This window comes from Eubalaena glacialis, chromosome X (genome assembly GCF_028564815.1).
Source record: "Eubalaena glacialis isolate mEubGla1 chromosome X, mEubGla1.1.hap2.+ XY, whole genome shotgun sequence".
NCBI classification, from domain to species: Eukaryota; Metazoa; Chordata; class Mammalia; order Artiodactyla; family Balaenidae; genus Eubalaena; species Eubalaena glacialis.
The window spans coordinates 120,800,745-120,823,384 of NC_083736.1; the positions used below are offsets into that span (position 1 = coordinate 120,800,745).

The 22,640-nt window shown below is 40.4% G+C and overlaps 1 protein-coding gene across 1 annotated transcript; it reads right to left on the reverse strand.

The window, feature by feature from the left end:
- Nucleotides 1–818: 818 nt before the first annotated feature.
- USP26 (ubiquitin specific peptidase 26) lies at nt 819–3,605 on the reverse strand. Its single transcript, XM_061178218.1, has one exon. It carries the CDS (start codon nt 3,603–3,605, stop codon nt 819–821), a length of 2,787 nt encoding a protein of 928 aa, XP_061034201.1.
- Nucleotides 3,606–22,640: the final 19,035 nt, after the last annotated feature.

Sequence of the window (22,640 nt, forward strand, 5' to 3'; positions counted from 1 at the left end):
GGTGTTCAATTTCTTGAGGGCAAATCAACTTCCCCATCCTCAAGGTTTAAACTTGATGGTATATAGCTCCTTTGGCATTGAGGAAAAGGAGGAATTTAGCAAACAATTTGGAGACTTGATATGGTGTTCAGTCTCATCTACGTATGCCCAGGAGGATTCATAAACTAACAAGCTTCATTGAGTATTTATTGCCAGGACCCCAGCAACTATTGTTTTATTGCCAGGGGCTCAGCAACTGGTTTTTTCATTTGTTTTGCCAGGACTTCAGAAACTATTTTTTCCCATCAAATCCCTGAGTAAGATCAGCAGAAGAATAATTTTTTGTGTGTGTTTTGATCTTAATAAGTATACGAAGGAAAGGCATACATGAATATAAGAAACAAAAAATGCAATCAAACCCCTTTACAAAACAAACAACTCAAATATACAACAGCACCAAGATACTTCACTCACTACAAAAGTGTTTCTCCATCATCAGCCTCCCTCCCCAGAGTTTCTGAATCAGTGGGTCCATGGTGGAATCAAGAAATTGCATTTCTCACGAGTCCTTCCATGTTCCTTATGGTACTGGTTTGAGGACCACACTTAAAGTCCACAGCATTAGAATGTGGAAAGCACAGTTCTGGTCTAGTAGGAGAGATGAATGTTTATCAGCTGGAACTGTGGAGTTGAGGTTTTTGTATCAGGGTTAGAACAGAGATTTCTTTCTAAGTAAGTGTTTCTGCTTAAACTTTGGTCCTAGCTGCTAACCGCCTCTTCATGTGCAGCTACAGTTCAAAGTTTTCCTGCCATGGAGGAAGTGATAGTCAAAGAGGCCATCAAGAGGATGAATCTGACCAGGAGTCTACTTCTTTTACTACTCCTGAGTCTACTTCTTTTACTACTCCTGCCTCTGTGCTATGAGGCTGGGAGTTCTCTTCCCTTCCCAACAGCTCTTCGAAGATCTCATTGTGCATGTAAAAGAAGATGTAGCCAGTGCAAAGCCTAGCCTCCTGCATTGGGGCCTCTTGGATACTTGATACTTGCAGATCACTATAAGTGAACCACTCTTGCCTCTCAAAGTTGTAGGCATCGCTGATATAGTGACCAGAACTATATCTCTTTCCAAGATGGCTGATAACACCAATGAGCCGATAGTCATGACTATCTCCCATCTTGGCTTCTCTTTTTGGTATCTTGGCTGCAGCTTCTATCTTCTCCACATCTGAAGAGCCCTTGTTTCCAGGGTCTTCATTGGAACCCAATGCACCTAGGGAATTCACCTTGGCTCCCTGGAAACTTAATTCCGTAGGTCTTCTGCATTTCTCTGTGTACCACTGGGTATCTGGCTTTGGAAGTCTTCGAAGCAGTGCCAGCCAAAGGTCTTGTTCACAGAGTCTCATCGTTTCATAAGGCTGGGTGTCTTCAGGCACTTGGCAAGATTTTTCTGAAATTCTGTTTTTTGTATCCTTACAAAATTCTTCGGTGGTCTCGGCCACGCTCTCAAAATCTGCAGACATATTGGTTCTCTTGTATTTCTTTAGTTTTGGATTTTCAGGCACTTTGTGACATGTATCTGGGCTGCTGGTGGGTATACCTTTCAGAGAAAGGGAGCTGTCTTCCAGATTCATCATTAAGCCTACTGCTAATAGCTCTCTTGCAATGGCTGCTCCATGTCCTGTGTTTACCAATGTGGACTCTATTATATTTAGTTTAGAATACTTTCCCAGGTCTTTTTGCTGCTGTACTCCTCTTGAACCTTTACGAAGAGTCTGGCATTTTTGTGGTTCAGACTCTTTGTCTGATCTAATGTGTGGAGCCAAAGAATCCTTGGATTCCGAGGTCTGCTTTGTTGAAGCTGTCAATGAACTGATGGTTTCAGAATTCATCTTTTGAAAGACTTTTAAGACTTGGAAATCCCTAAGAGGTGCATTCTTGCTTAAGGGAAGTGGCGGTTTGGTAGTTTCATTGCAATGGGAAGATAACTTTAAATATTTGGAAATAATGACTTCTTGGTCATCCTTCCTTAAGGACCAAAACTCATTAAATTTATAGCGTTTCAGATGAACAATGAGGACCCTGGGTAGCCTACTGAACGTATGCACTGCAATAGAACTCCTGTGCTTACACTTCTCACATTTATACTCAAGTTCTTCTCCTTCAAAGAAAAGATCGAAACTAGATTGAATAGACAAGGGGAGTGCTTGTTTTCCCTGGGGAAGATTTACGGAGAGAGAATCGTTCACTTCTGTCTTAAGAACAACGTGCCCACAGGCTTTGCAAATAATGGAGTGCAGCAACTCGAAATCAAAATTCCTGAGAACAGGGCAAACAAGCGCCCTGGTGTCAGCGCTACCAGCAGAAATCTGCTGAGGTGAGTTTCCTTCCTCAGATTCAATCTTAGTCTCCCAAGTTGCGGTTAATTTCCCCACGTTTTGTTTCATCTGGTCTAAACAGTGACCTAAAAATTCATGCGCATCATTCTGCATGTTGTCAGAGAATATCTCTGCAACTGCTGAAATGGCTTTTTTAATATTCACAAGTAACTCCTCCTTGATTTTTATGTTATAAGTATCTTTCAAAACAAGCAGCCGTACCAAGCATACGCTAAGTGCATCGAGGGGAATTTTACCCCATGAGAAGCCCAGCTTGAGTAAATCATCAGCAAACGATGGAATGGAAAATAAGGACTGTAAAACTGCATTCATGTAGCAGGTGTTTCCCAAATTGGGGAGGCCCTGCCATAGTTTCTGTGGGTAAAAGTCAAAGATCATATTGAGTTTGCTCCACTCGGGGTCATTCTCACCATACTCTGATCCTGAGAGGAATGCTAAATATATTTTCTCAGACAGTCTTTGGAGAAGATCAGTGACATCTAGGTAAGAGTTTCCAGTAGAATCGATCTTGAAGGAAGGTCCAAGTTTCAATTTATTATTCCGTTTTGACCTTTTTAACCTTAATTTTTTCTTCTTATTGTGGCTTACATATCTCAAGGGGTTCAGCTTTGATTTCTTTCTTCTCACAGAGGTATTCTCTTGCAGGAAATTCTTATTCATCTCTGAGCCAGATGATGGCTTCCTTTTCCTCTTCCCATATCCATTTTCTAATAACTCTTCACAGGTAAATGTTGACGATTCTGATGCAAACAAAGGCATCTTCTTATCATCAGGTGTTTCATTTCTTTCTTTCTCAAAAGGTTGACTACTTGACGTGTTACATGCTTTGTAAAACGAAGTTCCCTCACCTACCTTCTCTATTGTTGTACTGGCAAAGATACTCCCATCCCTATCAGGTCTTACGGGTGGTTGAAGATGATTTTGATGGAATCTATTCAGGAACATCTTCAACTTTTTGGCATCTCTGGAGGATAATCTTTCAATAAACAATAAGTCATTAGTTTGGAAAGTTAAATGCAGATAATTTTGGTCTTCTCCATAGGGTCTAAGGACTATGTTTTTAATATTATTACTTAGCTGAAAAGTTGTGTATTCTCCGGTACTGAGAGAGATAACCAACGTAACTTTCCTCCTTCTTTCCACTATTTCAACGCATGCTTCATTTAGTTCAGTTATCCCAGTCTTCGTGTTCCATATTTGGACAAAACCATGTACCATTAGAGCAGCCATGATTTCTTTATAAATAAAATACACATATCCTGAATTATCGACGATCAATTTGTTGGCCAGTTCACCTCTGGAGACAACACCAAAGAAATAGTTCTTTAGTTCTCTATGTAGAATGATCCTGTTTCAAGTGTTAGTTTTATCCTAGAGCCTCTTCAAGCTCTGGATCTCCAGCTCTTTAGTGATAAAACCAATATGCTTCGAGAACTGTCCACGGTTGCATGAAGGCAGAGTCTTGATTCCCAAGGTAAGACTGCTACTGTAAAGAAAATCAAGAAAAATTATTTAAGCTATCAGAGAAATGCCTGGATAGAACTCAAACTCTACTCCCATACACTAAATCTTCTTTCCAGTGCAATACTAGACTCCATTCTGATTAATTTCCACACTTCAACTGAAATCATTAAACACTTGGAAGACCTTCAGTACACAGCTGAAGAGCACAATGAACAGTGTCTCAAGTGTATATATATATATATATATAATATGCTAATCCTCCTGTCATAGAATGACCCCACGTGGCAAGCACAGTAAGTGAATAAGAAAGTGAGAGGCCCTATGCAGCCCTCAACCCAATAACAGATGGAGAGTTCAATCTACCGCCTTCCAAATCCTGTTATGTCCCTTTCTTTCGTGTGGCACCAGGGTAATAAGTCCATACATTCTACCCCATGTGGGGTGAGGGCCTAACTACCACTGCTTAAAGCAGGTATCAAAGAATTGGCTAACTCCAGCTCTGGCCACAGGGTCCACATAACCTGAGCTAGCTGCCTGTACTCAAAGCCAGCCGGGAAGGATCGGGTGTACTTAATCACTCAAAATTTAAAATTTCTGAATAACTCTGTAGTGAACCAATCTGAATTAATGAACAGCTAAACACTTAGCACTACAAATGTTTGTATGAGAAAGCATATGTCCAAGAATTGATTGGAAGATTTTTCTCCTGCATAGTTAAATATTCTTCCTGAATTTTGTCTATGTTATTAACTTGCTCAGCAAACCCTGTCTTTATGAATAATACTAAATGAAACTTCTGCTCAATCCCTATCCAAATTATCAAAAACTCGAAACTGGTGGAGCATACATTAATGAGATTTTTGTTTTATCAAGTATTTTATCTATCAACCTACGTTCAGTAAAGTAGGGATTGCACCCATCCACATAAAAAAAGTGCACATACGTCCAAGTGAGAGAATGGTCATATTTACCATAGTGGAAACGAGGCCCTAAAAACTTTCAAGCACCACAGCAAACTCGAGTGTCTGGATTATTTATAGTTCACTCTCCTACTATAGATGCTACGTAAGAGTTTATTTCCTCTCCACAAAAAAGTCTTAATTGCTCCTATTTCAACCACTTGAGAGAACCTATACAACCCCGGAACAACTTCTAGTCTGCATTTAAAAATGCTGTGATCCCAGCTGATCTGTATTTATCAAGAATTGTTGTCCATTCTTTCTAATGATAGCTGAAATAATCTAGACCCTCATGGCATTTCCACTCTCTGCTTTCAAAAACACAGTTAAGAGACACGTGTTTCCAAAACAATGGCCCTATTTGTTATACCTTCTTCCCAGTTCAACCTGCTTACATTTCATTCCAGAATTAAGGAGACTTCTTTGAACCCACTGAGCGTGGGCAGTGAAGATTAAGAACCATATTGCTGATGTCTGTTCTCTCAGACTCCACTGGAGAGAACTTTGTGACTAGTCTATGTAGCCTACACCGGATTCAAAACACATGGATGACGACTGCATTCAAAAGTTATGAAAGCCAAGGTACTTTTCTCTCATTTTACCCACAAACTCAGTCCATTAAGTTTGATTGATCACCTACTAGCACAACACACTGGGCTAGCTGCCGATCTCAAAGTATAGCCAGAAACTCATAAAGCTGCACTACTCATATCAGATTTGGAGGCATGACCTATGGTGTCAAGAAGCTGGCCATAAGGTAAAAATACTCCTGGTAGAAATGTCTGCTGTGTTGTTAATGTACTAATTCACTTCACATTGATCTTCTTGGTCACTGAGTATTTGCTGAGCATCTGCCCTATGCTGATTGTGATTTCCTGAGTGTCTGCTCCATGCCACGTATTGTGGTCAGTGCTCTCAGGGACAAAAGGATGTAAGCACTCACTGTACCTAAACAATTTAGACTCTAAATGTCACTGTGTAAACACCACAATTGAAAAGGGTCTTGCTTCCAGTGGGAGAATCTGGGAAAATAGCCTTTCACTGCCATTTTCTGGACCTTGACACATACTCAGCGTGGGAGCAGTGTTTTGTAAGAGATTGAGTGTCTCCTGGACCGAGATTTCTCAAGCCCTACCCACAACTCTGCAAAATGATGAGGCTTAACCTCATCTGTTGCAGGGCAAACAAGAAATTGGCCCTTGGGAAGCATGCCTACAAACTTGAGAACCCAGAAACCCAGGTTATTAATTCTTTAGTAAGATAATTTAATGAGTACTTGTGAGCCTTTTATTTACCCTCTGGATCCTATATTTCCACCATTCATGCTTTCATTATTTCAAGAATTAGAAAAACCTGAAAACCAATGAGAATACACCTTTCAAATTTGAATATGCATTTCTCATTCCCAAAGCATTCGTTACAAAAGGAGAAAATCTGGAGGTAGTTACAGCCTGGAGGCAGGTGAATAAACGCAGAAGGCCCTTTAGGCTCAGTGACTATGAGAAAGTAACATCTCTATGTCAGATCTCTTCCACTGGCATCTGATTACAACTGTAATTACCTATATAAACTCAAGTATGTGTTTATTTCACTGAATAGGTGGGGGTCAAGGTATAGAAGGTGGTTTGGTACAAGTGATGAGCTTTAATTATCACGTGATTTTACAGCTTCTTAAGTTTGAAAACATTTGAAGTGAGAGAACAAAGATAAACCTAGCATATGGTGAGAAATCCTGCTCAGTTATTCAAGCAAGCCTCACTGGATAGAAATGATGAAGGACCCATGAGGTGATATGCTAGCCGCTGTATGCACTAAGTAGAAAAGACGGGGCCAGATAATTACCATAGAGGTTTCCAATAATTTCTGGGTATCTCCACAAAGCCCAGGCAAGAGCTCTGAAAAACCCAACAACTTCAACTCACACTTATTTTAAACTAAACATAGTTTAGTGACCTTGGATAAGTCAAATATGCTATCGGGGCCATTAAACTAACTGAAAAACGATCATCTAAACTTCTTTTGAGGACTCCATGCTATGAGACTATGATTCTCGGTAGAATATACTTAATAAGCACATTGAATTTCCCAAGACAGTGCAAAATGAAAGGTATTTTCCCCACCAATCAGATGACATGTATTGAATCTGGGCTTGGAAACTATGGTTACCATACAAAAAATATTGTTATGAATATGCTGGTTTTGGCAAATGGGGAGAGGGGATTCTCAAAACCCAACAAGCATTCGTTATCCATTCATTCTTGAAACAAATTTGTACGGCATACTAGCAAGCATTGTATTAGGCACTAGCTATAGAAGAATAAAAAGAATTTTTAAAAATCCCAAGCTTTCATAAAACTTTCATTCTAGCAGGGGGATAATAATACACGAACATAAAATATATAGAATACCAGATGGTGGTAACTGCCAAAGAAAACATCAAGTTAAGGGAACAGGGTGTGCCAGTGCTTGCTGGGGATGTGCCTGCTGCCTTATACAGAGTGGCCTGGGAAGGCCTGACTGATAAGGATGTCTTGAAGGAAGTGAGGAAGCAAACACTTAGATGCAGGGTGCTCCAGGCAGGAGGAAGAATAAATAACAAGGCCCTCGGGTGGGAGTGTGCTTGACACGTCAGAAACAGAAAGCAGACCAGCTTGGCTGGAAAACAGTGAAGAAATTTCAAGAGAAAGAAGAGAAAGAAGGTGCGAACGTTTTGTAAACCAACCAACCAACCAACCAGGAGAGTGAATGCGCTAGCAGCACAAAGGGTCCACGTTAAGGCTAGTGGCCATGAATTTACAGCGAAACCAATCAGCATGCTTGTCTTCTGCTCCAGCTATACTCAGCTGCCCAGCTGCCATGGTGCAGATGTGTAATAGGCAGAGCCTTGAATTTAACTTTGCTCAAGATTTGGCCATTCATAAAGAGCCAAGTAAGAGGGAAAAGGGAGGTGAAGGTGTCAGAAGGGAGTGATTATAAATATGGACCAGAAAGGGTCAAATGGGGGTGGAGAACAGAAACACGGAAAGGCCTAAATCTCAGGAAATACTGGGGGTGGGGTAGAAGCATCAGGGGACCCAGAGTTCAGCTTCCATTTCTGTAGCTGTACTTCTGCCCCCTGCTTCTAAGCAGCTGTCCACTGCTTGTAGGCTTCCTTCTCCTATTCTCCTCCCACCTTCCTTTCGGTTCGTCTATTCATTCTCCCCCGGCCCCAAAGCTGGAAGTAACTAATGGGAACGGGGGTGGAGAGATGAATGTTAAAGAGTACGTGGGCAGGGTTAGAGGCAGGCATGATCAGATGGGGGAGGGGAAGGGGGATGGGAAAACCATCCCCTCTCTTTTTACACCCTCCCAAGTCTGGGTTAAAGGTCAACACATCAAGAGGCCCGTTGCCTCTAGGGCATTAGCAATTAAATCCTGTCATTATGTTTGGCCCCAGCTTCTGTGCGCATGGCTTTTCAAAATGATTGGATCAGGGCAGATTCTGCTTCTTTCTCTGTTTAAAGGTGCATTTCTGCACTCAGCAAATGTCCGAGTCATTGTATAGCAGAGAAATGCCATTATTTTGCCTCTTGACATGCACTGCACATAAATCTCTCCATAGGAGGCCTGGACCAAAATGGGAAGAAATCTCTAGACTAGCAAATTGTTCCCATGAACTAGTCAAGCTTTGAACCTTTTCTCAGAGACAGAGTTGGCGGAGCTTTTTTGTTGTTGTTGCTTTTCATTCTTTTAAAATGATTATGTTAATATTATCAATGATATAGTTGATTAGGAAAACAGAATGCAGGTTATTTTCCAGAAGTTAAATATGATTTCATTAAGAAAGAAAGCTCTTTCATGAGAAAGTGCATACTTGTTACATTGAAACTATGATAAATGAGGCTTTCTGGAAATTAATTCCTTTACTCCTATTGCAACTCTCCTACTATTTTATAGCCCTTTCTGCTAAGTATCACATTCATTTCCTTATTTACTTAATTAACCAAAATATTTGTTGATAACGAGTCAACTATGGACATCGACTATGGACAAGATCCAAAGATGAAGTGATAAAGTCCTCCTGACCTCAGATAGGTTGTAAGACAAATACACCACAACATGGCAGCACGAGGAAAACCTATTAAGTCAAATTCAGTTAGTGTTACATAAGAGTTCATGTGTTTTTTGCCATCTCAGCTTCTTACAGCGTTTCTTCTCGGCCTGAAGTTCCCAAATAATCTCCCAATTTTTGTCTTAGTTCTACTCTTCCTTTTAAGACCTAGTCCAAGTCTCACTTCATTCAGAATGATTGCCAGGCCTGATTTTTCCTGCCCCGGAATTCACAAAGCATTCACTTTTTTAAGACTGTCACTTAGCCTACGCTACCTTGCATTGCTGCTTCATATGAACCGACCACAAAGTTAATAGATGTTGGGGAACATGAGTTTGTTTTCAGTCAGTGTGGAGTGAAACTTTCTCTCCTAAGGGAAATCATAAAGTTGGAGAAGTAGGAATCCTTTAAGGGTTGGGATCAAAGACTTCTAACTTTCCTTAAGAAAACAGTGTCCAAAGTTTTAAAATGAGGGCTGGCAGGGCAGGAAGGGGGTACAATTAAATGGGCTGGAACTGTTATTGGAACATCAAGCTGACTATGACATGAAGAGACCAGGTTAAATGAGACAGGAGACTGGACAGGTGAACACTACCATCTATCAAATTTCAAATGCACACACACTTTAATGAAGCAATTCTATTATGGCTTTGTCCTATAGATATAATTGCAAAACTGTGTAAATCTTTTAAACAATCAGTATATTTAACTTATATAATTTTTAAAATGACTTTCCCTCTTCTTTTGCGATATTTGCAAAGGTGCAAAATCAGTAGAAAGAACCACATTATATAAGAATTGCTACACCTGTGAAGCATATCTATCGTTATCAAATGTTATTTGAAGTAAGGAAAGTCATTAATAGGGAGCGCTGTGGCATTTCCCCTACTCCCACGTGGCAGTCAAGTGTGGAACAGGGACTAAGATTGTGGAATTGTTTCCAAAAGAGATGTGTGACTGCATCTCATATCCTGGCTGCATACTTATTAAGCAGCCGGAATGTTTAAGTCCAAACTCATATGCTAGAGTGTGAGAGACTTGGGAAAACTTGACATGTTTACTCTGGAGGTGGAACGGCAAAGAAACCAGTGCCTGACTCAAGCTGAGAAGTCAGGACACAGAATGAAGTGGTCCCTATGACGGGGCAAGAGGAGGCCGCAGTGAAAGCAAGTTCCGCTTGCTCTGTTTGGACAAGAAACTGTACAAGATTCGATGTATTAAGTGGCAGATAACTGGACTACAATCTCATGAGGAAAATCATCCCAAACAAACTGTCTGCCGGAAAAAGGTGATCCTCCAGGAAAGATTCTCTTGGATACACTGCAGGAAAGTAGGAAATGAGGGGAGAAATCACAAAAGATTAGCTGGCTTCCCTAGTTCTTTCCTGTACAGCAAATAGCAAAGTCCCATCCCCAAAAAGCTTTGAGGAAATACTTTTAGGATACTTAGCGGAGTGGATTCAGCTGATGCGGATCACGCAGGATGCTTTTGGCCTCACATGACACAAGGGGGAGCTATAGCATTTTTCTTTCCACGGTAAGGAGGGCAGCAATTCAACACATCTTCAGCTTAGTTAAGGATACATGTGGCACAGTCAGGCCTAGTAAGAGCTCTGAGGGAACTTTACAAAGCCCTTTTGGGGAAAACGAACTCAAAAATGTATTAAATGCCACAAGTGCTGGAATTAAAATCCCTTATAATACCTTCAAAACACCAATCTGTCTTATCTGAAGGATCAGTTCCCTGAACAGGAGAAATGCAAAGTTGCCTTAATTTGTTGTTTTATTTTAACTTGTCTGGAAATATCCTTAGGAATGAATTCCCAAAACCTAAATCATACCTCTAACCCCTAAAAAAGTGATTCTCATTCATCTCCCTACTTAAGCGGTCCCTCATTCTGCATACCAGCTTTTTCTCCTCTTTGCTGCCATTAACAAAAGTGTGTGTGTGTGTGTGTGTATGAGAGAGATAGAGAACTCCTCAAATAAATCGAAGTTAGTGCTCCCGCTTCCAGGGTCTCTAACCCATTGTTTGAAAAAACAGAGCTCTGCTCTCAGCTCAGTCATCCTGGAAGGAAAAGGAACTCACAAAGCTCAAATGAGAAAATGAGCAGCTGCTCCGGACTTGCATCCTTGAACAGCATCCCCAGAGTCCAACAAACCACCTCATTCCTTCTTTCCCTACTGATACTTCAGTGATGTTTATGTGGTGCTAACGGAGGACATCCTCAAAGTAAAGAAGCTCTGCCCCAAAATATGAGCTCAGTTATAAAAAAAGCACAGACAAGAAAACCTGCCACCTTGCTTCAGAGGGCCTAGAAACCTTCAAAATGTGTAACTGAATCACTATGCTGTACACCTGAAACTAACACAACATTGTAAATTAACTCTACTCCAATTAAAAAGCGGGGGGCGGGGGGTGCTGAACTTCACCCAATGACTCTGCTTTCATTTTCCATCCACAGGACTATGACAAAATGGGTAAGTCTTTACTTGCCCTGAATGAACCCTTAAAGAAAAAGGAAGACATGACTAGCCAAGCAGTAGTATAGCCTTTAGCATGAAACTCTAGGTTACCACTCAAACGTTCTAAACTGATAACCAACGATCAAGGCATACATAGCTCAAACGTTACCTCCCTCGTGAATTTGTCCATCATTCTCCCAACCTAGTGGTACTCCTCTTCCCTCAACTCTTGCTTCTTATCTCTGTGAACTTTAAAATACATAAGCACCTGATGGCAGGCAGGGCACGTGTACTCCCCAGTACATAGGTGATGAGAACCAAAAGCATGTACCCCATATAGCTTACTGTCTACATTAGCATGAGTCTACTATTCCACTATTTTCATCAGTATGACCTTACTATTCAAAAAGACTTTGCCCAGGAAGATACAAGTTGCAAATAGCTTTACTGTTCATTCCACAACTCTTCAATAGAAAGCACTGACTGACAGTTTATAGCCTTAGACTTTTTGAACCTCTTGCCTCCAAAGCCCTGTTGTGCCATGCCCACCTATTCTAAACCATTGTATCATGATCTTTACCCAATCATAATCGAGCTCCCCTACAGTTAGCACAGACTTCAACGTCTCAATATCCCAGCCTTTCCTTTCCTAACCTAAAGCACCATTAGACCCTGTCAGTATGGATTTCTCCCTTACAGTGGTAAGCAATAAACTCAGCTAGCTTTTTCTTGGCAACAGGTTGTTTCAGTGATACTTTGGGGAGCCAGATTTCAACATGCCCAGTTGATAAATGTCGAATCAAGTAATTAATTCACAGGGTGAAATGATGGGTTGGTTTGGATTTGGCTAGCATAGGGTAACTGTACTGTAAAAAGAGTTCTTACTTTGGGGTTGACTTTGAAACCATTGAAACAGATTTGGATTTGATTGTTTTAATATCCTTATTTTCATAATTACACCTTTATGGGTTTTACTTTTCCATGCCTTTTACTGGACATGTGAGAGTACATATGATAGAGCCCACACACTCTAAAGCAACCCTACAGTGACAGAGCTGCTTTCTCTCCCTTACAGCCGACTTGCTTCTGCTTGACAAGCAGAACACCTTTGGAACTTGGGGAAGCACCTCTGCTGACTTCTCAGAGGAGCTGCTGGATAACTGCAGGCTTCTGCTGGATGTGCCACTCACTATATAGGTGTGGAGACTCAAAGAAGGAAATAAAAACAGATCTATGACAGCAGGTTGACCAATAACACATTGATTTACTCAGTGCCTCCTGAGGAAGGTCAGAATTCATGAGAATTCCCTTGGGAACTTGCAATTTTCTCATGGAAAGAGACCATGAGTTGTACTGGGCATTTTGTACTGCAGTAGTTTTCAGCAATTTCCAGTGCATTTTTTCATTCGTGCTGACAGGGTGACATATTTAATGATTTCCAGGCTCTGAGGGGCAGGGATATTTCCCATACAGTATCATAACATTTGTACCACAAAACCTTCTCCAAGCTCCCCATTTCCAAATGAGGAAAATAAGCCTGTGGGTAAATGACTTGTTCAAGAGCACAAATTCCATTATATTCTTTAAATATCAGTGTACATGCTGTCAACGCACACAACCTCATAGCTAAGACCTGAACTCAGATTCTCCACGGATTACCTGTGTGGCATTTTCCCAAGTCACAGTAAGGATTTCCATTTACATCTTCTGGATATGTGAAAACAAAGCAAGCACATATCTAGAAGTAATCGATATCTTCCCAACCTTATGCTGGTTACTTACTTCCCTACTGAAGGCTTGAAAAACACGCCCAGAGACTGAATGAACCCGGGGAATGAGTTATGTGAAAAGTTGGATTTCTTTGGTATGAAAACAATGAGGCTGATGCTCAAGAATACTGGACATGTCCTAACTCATGTGATAGGGTGGGCTACTGCCAAGTATTTGATTTTCGGTGTTATGGTTTTTTCATTATAAAAAGGGGCTTAGAAATGAAGGCCTGCTACCAGAGGGGGATGTTTACTCTTCCTGAGATGCTAACTTTCACCTCTGGCTATAGCTGCAATGTGATTAATGATGGCTAATTGAGGCAGCACAAACCAACTTAATTTATATTAAGAAATCAAGAATGACAGCAATAAACCAGATAATATGCTCATATACTTTTAGATAAATAATAAAACACTCAGTTTAATATTTTCCATTGACTATTTGTGGAATAGCCCAGTTAAATAAATAATGACCAAAAAAAAAAAAAAAAGAAATTCAAATACATGGCCACTCTTATTTCTTTCTTTTTTAAAAAATAATTAATTAATTAATTTATTTTTGGCTGAGTTGGGTCTTCGTTGCTGCACACGGGCTTTCTCTAGTTGCGGCGAGCGGGGGCTACTCTTCATTGTGGTGCGTGAGCTTCTCCTTGCAGTGGCTTCTCTTGTTGCGGAGCATGGGCTCTAGGCGCGCAGGCCTCAGTAGTTGTGGCGCGCGGGCTCAGTAGTTGTGGCTCACGGGCTCTAGAGCGCAGGCTCAGTAGTTGTGGCGCACGGGCTTAGTTGCTCCGCGGCATGTGGGATCTTCCCGGACCAGGGCTCGAACCCGTGTCCCCTGCATTGGCAGGTGGATTCTTAACCACTGCGCCACCAGGGACGCCCTCTTATTTCTTAATTATTTCTAATATTCCCTATTTTTCTAACTAATGCCTTTTCTTTTGTTCCCCTCTATCACCCATGGCTATTTACACATGCTTTAAACCAGATGCTTCCATTTATATCTAGCTATTACACAGACTCTAGCTGATAGCAGCCTACCTTCTCTTTATTACTCTTACAACATCTTAGCTTCTGTACTTTTCTCTTCCATCCTAGCCCTTCTCTAGGCTGAGGATCTAAAAAGTTTTTTAAAGGGTATGCCTCTAGCTATTCCTCGTTCATTTATTTAAGCCTCAGAAACATGAGATTTTACCATCTGGTTTCTTAAAGGGGCAATGTATTTTAGCCATCACAGAAAGTAAAACAGAATTAAAGCTAAAACAGATTTCTTCAACGTCACCGCAATTCTCACCTACTCTCAACCGACTTCCTTATAGTCATTTAGGCCCTTGCTATACTGAAATGTTAAGTGGCTCCATGAATGATGAGTGAAAACACCGCACAGTACCCACGTCAGCATTTTCAACCACTCATATACACACTAGAGCACAGAAGGACAACAAAATATAGGTATAATTTCTTGAAAATGCAAAGCAATATTAAGCAGAATGACAGAAATGTACAGAAAGCCGTGCTGTCTACTTAAAAGAATACTGATCTGAACATTAGGAGACCAGGTGTCTGGTCTCTGCTTCGCTACGAACCAACTCTGAGAACTGGGAACTAACTATCCCTTCACTGACCCTCTTTCATCTAGTACAGCACTAGGCAACAGAACTTTCTGCAGAGGTAGAGATGTACTATATCTGTCCTGTCTAGTATGGCAGCCACCAGCCACATGTGGCTATTGAACATTTGAATGTGGCTAATAGTACTGAGGTCCTGAAATTTTAACTGTACTTAAGCTGCAATAGCTACAGGCAGCTATTAGCTACCATATGGGACAGCACAGATAAGGTGACTGTAGGCATAGCTTAATACCTTGCCAGTTCTGGAAATTCTATCATGATATTTACTTCCATGTGGCTTTCTAATCCCCCTTCCAGACTGTTGAGGACATTTGACACAGTTGTCAATAGACAGTAGGAGTCTACTGAGTTTGTGTACCTGATAAAAAAGAGAGATGCCTGGAAAGACCTATTTTGCCATTCAACATTCACACTTTCCCTTTTTACCAACTGAATACAAAGTTGACAGCTAGAATAAGGAAGCCTTCCTCTCTCATGAAACAACAGTATGAAGATGAAAGCTGCAGTAGAAGCCTTGTTAGTTCCAGGAGACAACAAGTATGAAGATGAAATACAACCATAAATGAAGAGTGAAAAGATTTCTTAAGAACATGGTTCCTTGAAGATGCCATTGAGCCACTCAATAACCATCGTATTTATTTAAGCTATTGTAGTTCTCTTTTGTTACTTGCAGTTAAAAGCCCAGGATCACTGGACATGGAATACCATGAGGCTTATGTCCAAAGGTTGGGAAAGGAAAAGTCGTGTTAGATTAATTGATTTGGAAAGCTAACAAGTTCAGGATGGCAGGGTAACATGAAAGACTGTAAGAGCATCAATCCTTAATGCTCCGGAGCTATTACACAAGGGGTGAATTTATTACCAACACACTTTCTGTGATGTGACCCTGTAGTTGGGATTACATGCAGTCAAACGTTTTGTTACATGCAGTCAAACATGCCTAAATGACACTGAGTTTTAATCATTAATTCCACACTCACGTTGAAAAGAAGCCTTAAATAGAAATTTTGACAACCCAAGATATAGCTGTTATGTGAAAAATAATTAAAATAATTACACTCCTACTTATTTAAGACGGTAGAATTACTTCCAGTGAAGGGTTTCCTGACACTCTGTTTAAGTCTCTATTCCACATTCACGTTCACTTTTAGTATGAAATAGATGGGATTTTGGCAGTCAATAACGGAGTGGTAAAATACAGAGAGATGAAATTGTAGAAATGAGTGCTCCACATCAACAAGCCTAAGGCAGTGGGAAAACATGAAGCAAGAGCAGTTAAGAGCCCCTTTGGACGGAGAGCTTGGTGCTAAGAGTCACTAGGATGTGGAATTTAGGGACTCCAAGGTGTGGTCCCCGAGATGGAAAATGAAAAAATGATTTATGACAGTGGGGTCTGAGTTCAAGAGAGACTGAAGTAGACAATTGGTTATCCATTTGAGGAGCTAAGACAGCACACCTGGGTGGGAATGGCATCTGATGCCGTATCTGTGACCAGCTGAACACGGTGGGTCCAAATGTTTACAAGGCTTCAGAATTACTTGACTTTTAAATGCAGAAAAGGGAATGTGTCTGTGACTACCAAAAAGGTGAGAAATATGTATAATTTGATTTTTATTCCTGTTAAAGACTTCACAAAATGAATTTCACAATTGCAAAAAGAAGCCCCTCCACAGATATCCCTGGAAACATCAGCTTGATTGTCTTTTGGTTATTTTCAGTTGGAAAGAGAGTGAGTGTGTTTGCGATCCCAGCCAGGAGGTTGTTTGTGCAAAGATTACTAGGACTGGAAGTAGAATGTAGTGAACGGCTGTTGATTTTGTCAGTTAGCCAGCAATCAGAGCATCGCCTGCCCATCATGGTGACCCATGTCCCCTGTCCACCAAGATTGGTGCAGGTGATGTACACGAGCCACGTGGGGACGATCGGATCCCACAGAGTCTAAATATATCTCTTCTTACAAGGTAGACAAGGGGGAGCACTGGTAGTTGTCTCCTCTTACCACATGGATGGGGCCTCTTTGTGTCAGGTAAGAGCCAAGACTTAGCGGACAAGGGAAAGCAGCACCGAGAAATAGAATGAAAGCGAATACTAATACTATATGTGAAACTAAGTGCCACCATAGGATTTCTTAGTAATATGCCATTCCTTTCTTGCTTAAAAGCTACTTTGAATTGCTTTTCTTTCTGACTCCTTCATTGAAAGTGACTCCACTAATACACTATGTGTACATTACTTGGTTCAGGGTATACGGTCACTACAAGAAGCCCATGCCATGGATATGTTAAGAAAGGAGGATATTAACCATGAATATAGTAGGAGCTCATGTCTTTATAAAAATATGCATAAAAAAAATGTAGAGCGCTAATATTTTCTACTACTGATAGAAAACAGATTTGTACTTGAGACAAGCGGAGAAGAGTAGGATTAATCTTTTAATGTGAAAATTCAGAAGCCAGGTCAATGCTCTTTTCTAGATGTAAGTAAATCCCACATCCCTCTACATGCCAATGGGCCACAGAGCAGGAACCTCTCTGAGGCTGGTAAATGCCCAGACTTAAGAACTCTTGGTGCTGATGAGATATAAAAGATCCTTACCTTCACAGCAAAGTTTGTCAGATAAGGACATTCAGGTCAGAGAGGTTTTAAGTGTCTGAGCCAAGACTAGAACCCAAAGTTCCTACCTAAGTACTAACCTAAGTGCAGAGTCTCTTCCCTTCCAGTCTACTCATTATGTGCAAGGAAGGGGGACACATTCTGGGGATGAGGAACAATACAAAGATCTAAAGTACAAGGAGTTGTGTTGGGTTGGAGGAGAGAGTTGGCGTAATGAGGATATTCAGCATTTCAGTAACTAAACTCTCCTGGATAAACTCCAAGAACTTCTGCCTTATTCTGATTTCTGTTTTCTAGTGCACAGAGTTAATAGTCCGTTCCAGGGGCTATGCTTCCGATATGCGGGCAAGAGGTTAACAGCCTTCCAGAGACCTGAAAGAAGTGACTGAGTCCTCTAGACAGCACTGACTTCTTTAACCGTAGATGCGGCTGACCGGGTGGGAGTGTCATTGGTCTCACAACTCCAATTAATTTTTTCCACCTTCCTCTTTTCCACTCACTTTACATTTTCCCTCCTGAGTTTTAATGATGCAAACAGCACTGAGGGACCATCATCTTCCATACCTAAACTGAAAATGGATTCACATAACAGTTTTACAGCACTGAGCATTCAAGTCACAACTGCTGTCTGGTTTGCCTTGCTCTGTCTTAATGGCCAACAGAAAATACTCTCAGAGACCTGCATAGAAAAGCAGAGAACTTCTTAACATAATAATAGCATCTTAACAATTCACTGGAATGCATTATGGGCTTAGCTGGTTTTAAGACTCTGTTCTTTTCCAAGCTTCTGATGCACTTTTTTCTTCTCACTGCCGATAATGAACTTCATTCTCTTAATTTATCAGTCACTCAAAATCTGAGTGACTTGAAAATTGAATACCATGCACTTGGATAAATTATTTGGTGTAATGCCTAATGATACAACGTAAATAATCATATCAAATCTTACCCTTGAAATCCTAGTCCCACATTCTATTAGCCCATTCAACCTAGCCCACAGAATAACTGGTGCTTAGTACTGTCACTGAACTGCAATGTTGACAATAAAATTACGGGTGTTATTTATCAGCTAAGGCATCTGTTACATTCCTAGAAGACAATCACAGAGACGGCTGCTGCTTACATACAGATGGCTGAAACTCCTGTTTCAAAGATCTTCCTGAAGTATAGTAGCTAGTTGGGAAGCTCAGGTACTAATGACATCCTTAAAAGAATGCATTTGAAATTTGCAAGAGACACATGCTCATGAATATTTGAAATGAAAAAAAAAAGAAGCCTGAGGTTTCAGTGATGGATTGCACAACCACGTCTGCATTTACTGAAAAGGCGGGGGGGGGGGGGTAGGTACGGGAAAAATATTGCCTTGACCGAGTTTTTAAGAGAAGTGATGTGTAGCAGTTGGTGAGGTTGGGGGGGGGAAGGATGTAATTAATTACACCCAGCACTAGTTTCTTGATTGAATGGAGGGTACACCAGCTCTCAGACCTTTGCCAGTGACAGATTGGAGCTGCACAGATGCAGTAATGGCCCTTGCGGTGGGAGTCATTATATTAGGTGTCAAGCGATGTAAATCACAAGCAAAGAATGCAAATCCCCACTCACAGACCTAGATTAGAGTGAGCCACGGAGTTGAATTATTACGTGAAATGTCTTTCTGCTATTAAAACACAAAGAGACAAGCCAAATTGCCCTTTAAACAACTGTAGACACCAAACTTCCACACAGGGAATTTCTTTATCTGTGTTTTATATGTAGGCAATACTTTGGCTATTGTTCTCACTGATCCTCTGTGGCTAAAGAAAGAAGAATGGAGGATGTCTTAGTCAGCTTGGGCTGCCATAACAAATACCATAGACTAGGTGGCTTAAAAAATAGAAATCTATTTTCTCATAGTTTTAGAAGCAGGGCTTGGCTTCTAGTGAGATCTCTCTTCCTGGCTTGCAGATGGCCACCTTGTCACTGTGGTCTCACTTAGCCTTTCCTCAGTGTGTGCGCATGCAGAGAGAGAGAGCTCTCTCTTTCTCTTCTTATAAGGCCACCAGTCCTGTCTGATTAGGATACTACCCTTACGACTTTATTTAAACTTAATGACCTCCTAAAAGCCTTATCTCTAAATACAGTCACCTTGGGGGTTAGGGCTTCAGCATATGAATTTTCAGAAGACACAATTCAGTCTACAGCAGAGGTGATGCTCTTTGGGGCTGAGAGCATGATTATTTTGTACCAATGAGACCTGTTCTCTCTTCATGGGAGTAAGCCACAGGATCTAATAAGCAAAACAGAGTGTAATCAGGGCCCTGCAGCCGTCTATTAAGGACATTGTCCATGCAGAACAGAAATGAATAAGTACTCAGTGGTATTTGGTAGCCATTTTTAAAGATTATGACTTTCTTTTTCTAACTTACTTCACTTAGTATGATAATCTCCAGTTGCATCCATGTTGCTGCAAATGGCATTATTCCGTTCTTTTTTATGGCTGAGTAGTATTCCATTGAGTATATGTACCACATCTTTATTCATCTGTCAATGGACCATTTAGGTTGTTTCTGTGTTTTGGCTATTGTGAATAGTGCTGCTATGAACATAGGGGTGCATGTATCTTTTTGAATTATAGTTTTGTCCAGGTACATGCCCAAGAGTAGGACTGCTGGATCCTATGGTAATTCTATTTTCAGTTCTCTGAGGAACCTCCATTCGGTTTTCCATAGTGGCTGCACCAACTTACATTCCCACCAACAGTGAGGTAAGCTGGAAAGAGAAACACAAATATCATACGATATCACTTATATGTGTGGAATCTAAAATATGACACAAATGAACCTATCGATGAAACAGAAACAGACTCACAGACATAGAGAACAGACTTGTGCCAAAGAGGAGAGGTGGTGGGGGAGGGAGAGGGATGCACTGGGAGCTTGGGGTTGGTAGATGCAAACTATTATATAGAGAATGGATAAACAACAAGGTCCTACTGTATAGCACAGAGAACTATATCCAATCTCCTGGGATAAACTATAATGGAAAAGAATATTAAAAAAAAGAATGTCTCTATGTGTATAACTCAGTCACTTTGCCGTACAGCAGAGATTGGCACAGCATTGTAAATCAACTCTACTTCAATTTAAAAAAAAAAGATTATGACTTGAATGAAGAGTAGAGTTCAGGAGCCATCAAACTGTGGACACTTGGGCTATTCTTCCCAAATATCTGAGCACTCCCATTTTCTACCTCTTCCCTCCCATAATCCCTTGCTAACAATAGGGAAGATGTGGTGTCAATTCCGTTAGGCCTTTTTTTCCTCCTGCCTGAACCTCTTGACATTCCTCACCCTCACTCCTTTCTGACCCATATGAATTTATTTTCTGAAAACAGAGAGCTAGAGATTCCCAGGAACAGCCAACTAAGGGATTTCTCTTTGTCAGGAGCTACACTAATAGCTCAGTGACTCAGAGGCAGAGATTTGGGACACATTTGAAATTGCATATAATCATATCCAAAAAACCCCACAAAACACTAATTCAAAAAGATACACGCACCCCAATGTTCACAGCAGCATTATTTACAATAGCCAAGAGACAGAAGCAACCTAAATGTCCATCAATAGATGAATGAATAAAGAAGATGTGGTATATACACAATGGATACTACTCGGCCATTTAAAAAAATGAAATTTTGCCATTTGCAATAACATGGATGGACTTGGAGGGTATTATGCTTAGTGAAACAGGTCAGACAAAGACAAATACTGTATGATATCACTTATATGTGGAATCTAAAAAAGAAAACAAACTAGTGAATATAACACAAAATGAAACAGACTCATAGAGAACATACTAGTGGTTACTAGTGGGGAGAGGGAAGGGTGGAGGGGCAAGATAGCAGTAGGGGATTAAGAGGTACAAACTACTGTGTATAAAATAAATACACTACAAGGATATATTGTACAGCACAGGGAATATAGCCAATATTTTATAATAACTATAAATGGAGTATAGCTTTTACAGTTTGTGAATCACTATGTTGTACATCTGAAACTTATGTAATATTGTTCATCAACTATACCTCAATTTAAAAAAAAGAAACAGCATATAATCCTAAAGTTGACATCAGGTGAATCACTCTTAATGCAAATTTAAAAGCCATTCAAAAGTGATTTTCTTATTTGCACTTGGGATGTGCTGACAGGACCCTGGCTTAAGGCAGTTTAAAAAACAACAGATATGCACTGTTATTATTAGCTGCTATTAAGATGGTTATCATTATATTCAACTCAATCTTTGTTTTTTTGTTTTTTGTTTTGGCTGCACTGTGCGGCATGTGGGATCTTAGTTCCCCAACCAGGGATCGAACCCGTGCCCCCTGCATTGGGAGTGCGGAGTCTTAACCACTGGACCGCCAGGGAAGTCCTCACTATACTCAATCTTGGTCTTTTACTGACCACCAAAGCCCATTTCCTTTAAGGGAAAATAAAAGGCAAGTCAGTCTCAACCTTGAGAAATTTTCCCTCCATTTTTGTGAACACCCAAATTAATTCAACAGTGTTCCCAAGATTAGTGAGCAACAATTAAATATGACACCTAAATACATTCGCAGGCTTGCTTAAACCACACTCTCTAGCATCTTTGTTCAACTATCCATTGCAGCCATAGCCTACTGGAGGCCGATCCCTAAACTCAACAAGACCTTTTGTGAGCTCAGCCTTTGTATGCACTCTGTAATCTGCAGAGAAGCCCATACCCTTCAGTAAACCCCCGATCATTATTCATCCTTAAAATTTTTATTTTAATCAGATTTTATTTTAGAAAGTTTTAGATTTAATGCCCATCATTATCAGTAGTGATACTCCTCTTGCTGATATTAGTAATTTGTGTCTTCTCTTTTTTAATCTTCATTACCCTGGCTAAAGGTTTATCAATTTTATTGCTCTTTTCAAAGAACCAGATTTTAATTTCCTTGATTTTTTCTATTATTTTCCTGTTTTTAATTTCACTGATTTCTCCTCTAAGTTTTATTGACTCTATTTCTTTTCTTATGTTTGCTTTAGGCTCAGATTGCTCTTCTTTCTGTAGTTTCCTAAGCTTAGATTAATTGATTTTAAATCTTTCTTCTTTCTAAATTTAATGCTATCAATTTTCCTTCAAGCACTGCTTTTGCTGCATCCTTACAAATTTTGATAAGTTGTATTTCCCTTTTCTTAGTTCAAAATATTTTAAAATTTATCTTCTTTGATCCATGTGTTATTTAGTAATGTGTTGATTAATCTCCAAATATTTGGAG